The 8,180-nt window shown below is 48.5% G+C and overlaps 1 protein-coding gene across 3 annotated transcripts in view; it reads right to left on the bottom strand.

Annotated features, from left to right (window-relative positions):
- Positions 1 to 8,180, bottom strand: part of FOXN3 (forkhead box N3) — a 403,658-nt gene that overhangs the window by 230,661 nt on the left and 164,817 nt on the right. For 2 of the 3 annotated variants that reach the window (XM_007471896.1, XM_007471895.1), the window contains exon 2: positions 3,495 to 4,051. In XM_007471896.1, coding sequence (XP_007471958.1) covers positions 3,495 to 4,037 — 543 coding nt within the window. In that variant the 5' untranslated portion in view covers positions 4,038 to 4,051. Of the gene's footprint in view, positions 1 to 3,494; positions 4,052 to 8,003; positions 8,138 to 8,180 lie in introns of those variants that run through there. The other variant, XM_007471897.1, reaches the window with a different exon arrangement.

Raw genomic sequence — 8,180 nt, 5'->3', positions numbered from 1 at the left:
TTCTAAAAAAAATTAAAAAAAAAAAAAAAAAAAAAAAAAAAAAAAAAAAAATGAACGAAGTAAGAGAGGCAAGCCCTTGTTAACTAATAAATCTGGTGTGGGTGGTGATGGTGGTTATACAGAGTCACTGTACTACTGTATGCAGTCACTACCATACAGTGACTGATTCTCTCTACCATCTATGCTTGAAATTTTCCATGATTGGAATAAAAACAAAAACAAAAAAAAACAAAACAAAAAACCTCTATCTTTCAAAGTCCTGTTAGAGATAAAATAGGAAGAAAAAAAAAAACAAAACTCTATTCTCACCTAACTTACCCATTCATGAGAATATGTCCTTGATGAAATCTCAGCACTGGAAAGAACCCAAAAGGGGATCTAGTTCAAGGATTCCCAAATCTGGCTGTAAATCAGAAATACCTATGAAGCATATCAGAATTTCAGTTTTCCCCAGCCCACCTCAAACCCACTGAATCAGAGTCTTCAGGAAGGGGCCAAGAAGTGGCGGTTGTGTGTAAGTGCCGCAGGTGATTCTGGTGCCACCCAGGTTGCTCCCTCTCCAGCACCCCAGCCAAGCAGCTGTGCAGCAGGGGGCTGTCCCAAGCCCCCAGGGACAAGGATCACACCACATTCTGCATTCTCATGCTTATGCCAAGTTTAAAACCGTGTCCCACACTTTTAAAAAGAAAACAAAAAGCGGAATGGCTAACTCTGCAAACACAGCTCGCAAGGCTTCCATCCTCCCCTTCCCCTGGCATCTTTCTCACCAACATTTGGGCACATTTAGACACTGTGTTGCAGCAGAACCTCAGCACGGGAGCTACAGCCAAGTAAAATCCTCTGGGAAATCATGAGCTTACCTGAGAGCCCGAGGAGCTTCCCCTGGGCAGAGTGTGAGGGAAATGCCTTTGCCTTACTCAGCTGGCCACTGGAGAAAACCACAAATGAAGGGGTCGAGACCAGTGCCTGAGGGTACCCGGGAGTCTGTCCCTCTCAGGGCAGCCAGCAGCTGGCCCCAGGGTTATCCGAGGAAAGAGGAGTAAAATGGGGAGTTCACACACCTTGCTTTGTTCTCACAGCATCACAAACCCTGGGAACAAACGCCCAGCCACAAAAGTGACTGGCATCTGATCAGAAGCATGTTAATACAGGTCTGTACGCCCAGGAAGCCAGAACTCAACATTTCACAAGATAAACAAACTCAAGCCCTTAAAACCATTCCCTTTCTACAGGCGCTATCTGCAGAATGACAACCATCACCCCAGGAAAACATGACTCCCAGAGCGGGGCAAGGGGTGCAAGGGGGTGATGGCGCTCCTGCCAGGGTGCCATCCAGCGCCCGCCTGTCACTCCCCAGGCTGATGAATAATACTCCCAGGTCTCTCTGCATATTTTGGAGCTGGTCTTGTTTAATATTTCAGAGTGTGCATTTGCTAAATTACTATTATGTGCCCCGGCGTGATGACAAACACGCCGACCCAGGCATGTGGTAACTTGCAGGATCATTTCACACCAACTTAAAGCCCTGATCATTGCTTCATCAGGGACGTACTGCTCTGACGGACCTGACAGCCCTTTCTTCTCTACCTTCTAACCCTGGAATTGCTTCCCAAGATTTTCCCTTTCTTGAGGACCCACCCATATGGAAGTTTTTAAGACCACAGACTTGGTTCTTTACAGGGGAGCGGCGAATCTTCTCTAAGTTCAAGGAATGATCTTAAAACACTCAGCAGAGCCAAGCCCAGAGGTTGGTCTTAGGATGCCCATGCTCAGATGCGGAAGGGAGGAAAGCAAGTGATGGACACCTGGGGACAACAGCAGTGCCCCGCGATTGTTACAGTTACATAAAAATAAGTACGTAACTGGGAAGGCAGGGCCCAGAGCACTCAGGAGTGTTCACACTTGCACGCTGGATCCGGGCACCACCTGCACCCACGATCAGCGGCAAAGCTCCGCAGTCTCCACATCTTTCCTCTTCCTGGGCAACACCCCCCTCAAACCCTGCATGCCCACACTCCATCTTTTTTTTTTTTTTTTTTTTTTTTTTTGCGGTACGCAGGCCTTTCACCGCTGCGGCCTCTCCCACCGCGGAGCACAGGCTCCGGACGCGCAGGCCCAGCAGCCATGGCTCACAGGCCCAGCCACTCCGCGGCATGTGGGATCTTCCCAGACCGGGGCACGAACCCGCATCCCCTGCATCGGCAGGCGGACTCTCAGCCACTGCGCCACCAGGGAAGCCCCCACGCTCCATCTTAACATAAACTCTGGGTGAACAGCATCTGCAGACAAACGTGTCCAGTGGCAGCAAGGAAAAAAAGGGCTTCACCACTGCCACAGTTGTAGTCTTCCAGGGCAAGGACAAGTAGAATCTTCGCGGGCTCAAGATTCAACTGGAAGCACATACCTGTTCCTGGAAAGAAAGAAATGAAAGGCCCCAGCCCTGCACAGCTGCTGAGCCCATTCCAGAGGGGTCCTGAGAACGAACCTGAACTTTAAAAAGGATGGAAAGCAGACTGCCAGCTCCACACCACAGCACCACTAACACGGAAACCAAAACCGTGAGAATAGGGCAACACGAAAACTTTGTGGAGAGTACGTTTTCTGGCAAGTTATTTTAACTGTGGCTACATTACTTTTCAGAACCCCAAGCTAGGTCACAATTTTGATTTCCAGCTCTAACAGTCAATCCTATTTCTACCGTACCTATTGTGTTCCTTACAAGAAAAATAAAGCAAATTATTAAAACTGTCTTCCTTTAGCAAACCACGAAGCTGGAGCTTTAAAGGCTTTAAAGTCAAAATTCCACCTTCTGAAAGTCAGTCTTACCCTCAGCCCACCTTCCATACTCAGAGGGAGTTTCAAAGCTGCCAAACACTTTGTAGACACCCGATTTCAAGAGAGTCATCTGGGCAATTCGTGTCTTTGGTCTTGGAGTATATAAGGATGCTCAAATCACCCCCCGCAATGTCCACCACTGTCCATTTATTCCAGAATCCTGGACCAGCTGCCTTTCTCCAAGTTAATATTCAGAACGAAAATAGATGCCATTTCTTTCCAGCCCTCAGTGGCAACTTTCCTCAAATATACACACCCACAGATATACCCACATATATATATGTATGTATGTATACACACACACCTCATGGTTCATGGCTGCCATCAGAATACAGACCTTTGTTTGGTCTCCAAAACCAAAGGGGGACCCATCCACCGACTCTGAAGGACAGTGATACTCAGAACCAATCAAGTCTGTAAACCACTGTTTTGTAACCATGTTCCCCAGTGGGAAACCCTCAATCTGGCTTTAGAAACACCAAACACAGGAAAAGGAAGTTCCTGACAATTATCTAAATGAATGAAATGAGACAGAATTACCCGCCTTTATAACTGCTACTTCCCTGTGGTGAATTTACGTTCCTGGACATTTTTTTATTAATGGAGAAACATGTTTAATTTCAAAAAGGAAAACTTGAGTTCCAGACCCAGAGGCTTACCTGACTCCTCTCTTTGTCCACTTTCTTAAAACACTTATTCAAGGACAAATTATGTCTCACTGAGTTTTTCCACCCAGTAGGTGCGTTTGCAAAATACGGAAAATGTTCCAAGATCCAGTTGTAGATATCCTTTACCGGCAGGCGCTTGGTTGGAGAGTCCTCGATGGCCATAAATATGAGGCAGCTGAAGGAGTAGGGGGGCTTGCAGTTGGGGTTCTGCCGGGCATCGTAGGGCATGTCGGAGTGGGCAGGGGATGGGGGCGTGTCATCGTCCAGGTCCTGGACGGGGCTGACACTCCGCAGGACCGAGTCCCCAAAGCTCTTCAGCAGGTTCTTGTTCTCGTGCAGCCAGTTCAGGTTGGTCAGCTCTTCATCCTCCATGGCCCCCTCTTCTAATCGAATGTCAGGCAGAGAGAAGTCGAGGTCATCGTCTTCCTGAAGGGCCTTGGACAAACCGCTGCCCCGGTAACACTGACTCAGCCCACTGGAGACACTAATTCCTGAGCTTTCTGGCTTCTTACTGGGAGGCATGACTGGACCCATTTACGTGAAGGCTCCTGGGAAACACATGACAGAGAGAAGACGAGGCGGTGAAACCCAAAACAGAGAGGCAGCCATGCCCTCCCTAATGATTATGCCCCCCTCCCACCCCTGCCACCTCTGTGGACCCCCTACCACTTAGGAACATGCCCTCACAGCTCCCACACTGAGTGACATTGACGCACCTTCCGCCACACAGAGATGCCCCATTAACACTAGTAAATTCGGTCTACCACGCACATAGCACAATGACCTGTTACCCCTTAGGTACAAGACAGGAAATGTTCACAGCACCTTTAATGTGCACATGCCAAGAAAAGAATGGGAGGGGGAGGGGTGGATTGGGAGTTTGGGATTAGCAGATGCAAACTATGATACACAGAATGGATACGCCTACTGTATAGCACAGGGAACTATATTCAACATCCTATGATAAACCGCAATGGAAAAGAATACAGAAAAGAATATATATACACGTATAAAATCACTTTGCTGTACACCAGAAACTAACACAACGTTGTAAATCAACTATACTTCAATTAAAAAAAAAAAAAAGAATGGGAAATCCCACAATACCTTCTTCCTGATCTATGAAGACCCTCACTGTGACCCTGGAAAAATCGGTTATTGCCTGCTGCCTCAGTTTACCTATTATACATGAATATGTATAAATTCTTTCAAGCTGCACAATAAACACCACAAAATAAGTGCAACCACAGCCCATGTCACTTTGGGTGACAGGTCTCACTGTTTATCTTTCTCAAAAAAAAAAAAAAAAGGGACATACCCATAAGTTTAAGGCCAGTTGGTTCAGATTAAGTTCAGCTCTTTCCATACAAAGACCGCTGCAACTGCCTAGGAATCAAAACTATGGCTATGGGCTTCCCTGGTGGCGCAGTGATTGACAGTCCGCCTGCCGATGCAGGGGACACGCCGGTCCGGGAAGATCCCACGTGCCGCGGAGCGGCTGGGCCCGTGAGCCATGGCCACTGAGCCTGCGCGTCCGGAGCCCTGTGCTCCGCAACGGGAGAGGCCACAACGGTGAGAGGCCCGCGTACCAAAAAAAAAAAAAAAAAAAAAAACTATGTCTACGATGAGCATCAATTTGGTAGTGTTTTATTTGATTTTTTTTTTCCTTCTTTCTCCACAAGTCATAACCTAAAACTGAAACTTTAACAACATTTGGCAAGTCTAAAGAGCGATGCCAAGGAATTCTGTGGATTCAAACTGGAGGAGGAAGTACGTTTAATTTCTTTGGGACACTACAATCTGAACAAAAAAGTGAGTAACGTCAGACACCACACAAATACATGGGAATGTGAAGATAAGCCATTAACTGAAGTTAAAATCGGTGAAAAAATTCAGGAGAGCAACCACGAGCTTCAAGACAAGAAGGCAAATCCAACAAAAACTGCTACAGAATTCTACTCTACCCCTCCCCCATTGTTATCAATGACCTAGAACAGGGAGTAAAATATCTGATGAGGAAAGACAATGGGGGAGGTGACAAGTCCACAAAAAGAATGACCCGGACAGATACAAGGCACATTCAACCCTGAAGCACTCAACCTGAGATGGAAAGAACAGTAAGATAATGAAAGAGGTCTCCCACTCTCCGTCTACAGTGCTCAGACAATGCGCTTGGTGTCTGTTTTATCCTCCACCCCACCCCTGAGTAAGATCAAGCAGTCTATCTAGAAAAAAGAATGAACACATCAAGAGCAAAGACATGATCATTCTAAGGCTCAAAATGCCCACTGATAACATGCCTAAAATAACTGCCACTTCAGCTAGGGAAGCTCTAGAATGAGATTCTAGAAAGCATAATGTGGGGCACTAAACAGCTAGTCAAAGGTGCCTGAGAATGGTAGCAGCCCCCCTCCCCAGAAGTGGACAAACAGAACCTACAGACCGAAGGCCTGAAGGGGAGCTCTCTGGAGCCGCTGGTAGATGTCCAACGGTAGGGAGAGAAAACATCCACAGAGACCAAAGTCCCATGGAAGCAGGGCAGTTCAGATACCTACCTCGGGTTCATCCACAGGGAATATTTTTTCATCAAAAAAGGAGGCTAACCTGAGTAGTACAGAACACATTTTAAAGAATAATCTAGTATCTTAAATTTGGGGGTAAGACAGAGACCAGCCTGATTCTTTTACCTTCTTTACGAACAAATCAAAATTAGGCTTGTCTCTCTCAAAGTTTCAACGTACCCCCATCAAAAAACCTAATTTTCTGATATCCAGGAATATCCACATGGTCGAGTACAAAAGAGAACAACGACCCAGCCACTGAAGTCAACTTCAGCTCCAGAGGAAAGTTTTATGTCTCCTGAGCTTCCAAACAGGAAAATTATATCATGGCTGACAGTAAAGTAATTTAATTGCACTGTTGCTATGACAACATGCTGCTCTTTCTTTTTAATTTGCTTATTTGTCAGCAGCTTCCCAAAGGAACCAACACGCTATTCTCCACGTTTTCTTTTGTTTTAAACAAACATTGCCAGCAATACGGTTTTATTAGAAAAACAGCACTGTCAAGAAAAGAGGGTTACCGGGGCCCAGCACCCTTGGATCATTTGTCTGCTTTGTGTTTCTGTGCCCCCCATTTTCTCCAACTGTTAACTGCATCCCTATAAATCCCGCATTTTATAGCAACGGTATCAAGAGCTGCTGATCACTACAGTTCCATTTTAAAAAACAGTTCCCAGAAACCACAGCTGAGGAGTTTTCCACTATTATACTCTAACTACATAATTCACCAAATCTTTTTTTCCTCCTATTTTAGAGGGGGGGAAAAAAAAGAATCCAGATCATGTGAGTCTGCAGTTAAGCAAACATTTTTAATCTGCTGCCAATAAGGTTGCTCCACCGGATCCGCAAATAGTTATTCACTAGTGACCTCCCTAACAATTTTTCGGTTTGCTATTGGTTACATTCCCCACACGCACACCCTCTTCTTGTTTTTTTATGACTTGCTGTGTTTTCTTATCTTTTTTTCCTTTTTAACGGAGAAAACGCAGCAGGAAAGCTAGTTTCTTGCCCACTACCAGAGGGCTCCAAATAACTGACAAAGACATTACTGGCCCAGCTCTGAACATATGCTCAATGTGAACTTTAAAAAGTTGAGAAATCCTCTCCAAGCCGAGCAGGGCAGTTGCGCGGGTGGGGGGGGGGGGGAAGGCAACCCCCCACCTCCTCTGCGCGCGCGCACGCACGCACGCGCTCCACTCCAGTCTACTGTACTTGTCAAAAACATTTCAAGGGGACCTGCGGGAGCGGAGATTGGCTGCGTCCCGCGTCAATCAGCGGCGTTGCCAGGCAACGGGGAAACTGCTCTTCTGCCCGTATACAGGGCAATTGGGAGCTCGCATACCTTCACTGCCGGTCAGATGTCATAAACCTTTTATTGGCCGCACCGCGGCGAGCCTTAAAAACACATCAATAAAAGCCCGCCGTTCCCCAACTTCTCCAGGACCCAAGGAGGGTTTCAAAGAGGGCCGGGGTGAGGAGGAGTCAAGCCTCGAGAGTCTCCGGAGACTCTCTGCCGGTGCCAAGACTGCACAGTTTGGGGAGGGGGGGGGGGAAATCTTTGTTAGGAGGCTGTCTGTTGTCTTGGGGTCTCCCCTTGATCGGCCCCCCCTGCCCCAGCCCGGAACGGCAGGGATCCAGTCCTTCGCGGACAATACTAACTCTGCTCCTTTAGGGCGGCTTTTCGGAAATCGAGGCACCGGGAAACAGCCCGTACGTCGGGGCAGGAAACTCTTCGGACTGGGCAACTTCCCCGCTCAGGGGCTCCCGTCTCCCCGCCCGGCCAGGCCCCCCAATCCCGGGCCCTCTCCCCCAGGAATTGCGGAGTCCCCGGTCAGCCGAGAGCGGCGAGGTCGCCTCCTGGACGGCCTCGAACGACTGCCCCCGCCCCGAGTCACCCAAATCCCATTCGGGCGCTGGCGGGAGCGGGGAGCAAACTCACCTGGCCGGAGCGGGTCGCGGGGAAGCGGGGGAGCCGCTGCCCTTCAGCGGGAGCCGACAAACTTTCGCAGGCGCCCAGCGGGCATCGCTTGGTGGCCCGGCTAAGGACGCGCGGACGCGGCGCGGCGAGCCCGGGGCGGCGGGCGGCAGGGGCGCGGGGGTCGCGGCGCGGCATGGG

The sequence above is a fragment of the Lipotes vexillifer genome, unplaced genomic scaffold (assembly GCF_000442215.2).
Source record: "Lipotes vexillifer unplaced genomic scaffold, Lipotes_vexillifer_v1.1 scaffold751, whole genome shotgun sequence".
Classification (NCBI taxonomy): Eukaryota; Metazoa; Chordata; class Mammalia; order Artiodactyla; family Lipotidae; genus Lipotes; species Lipotes vexillifer.
This window is presented reverse-complemented; position numbering and strand designations above follow the sequence as displayed.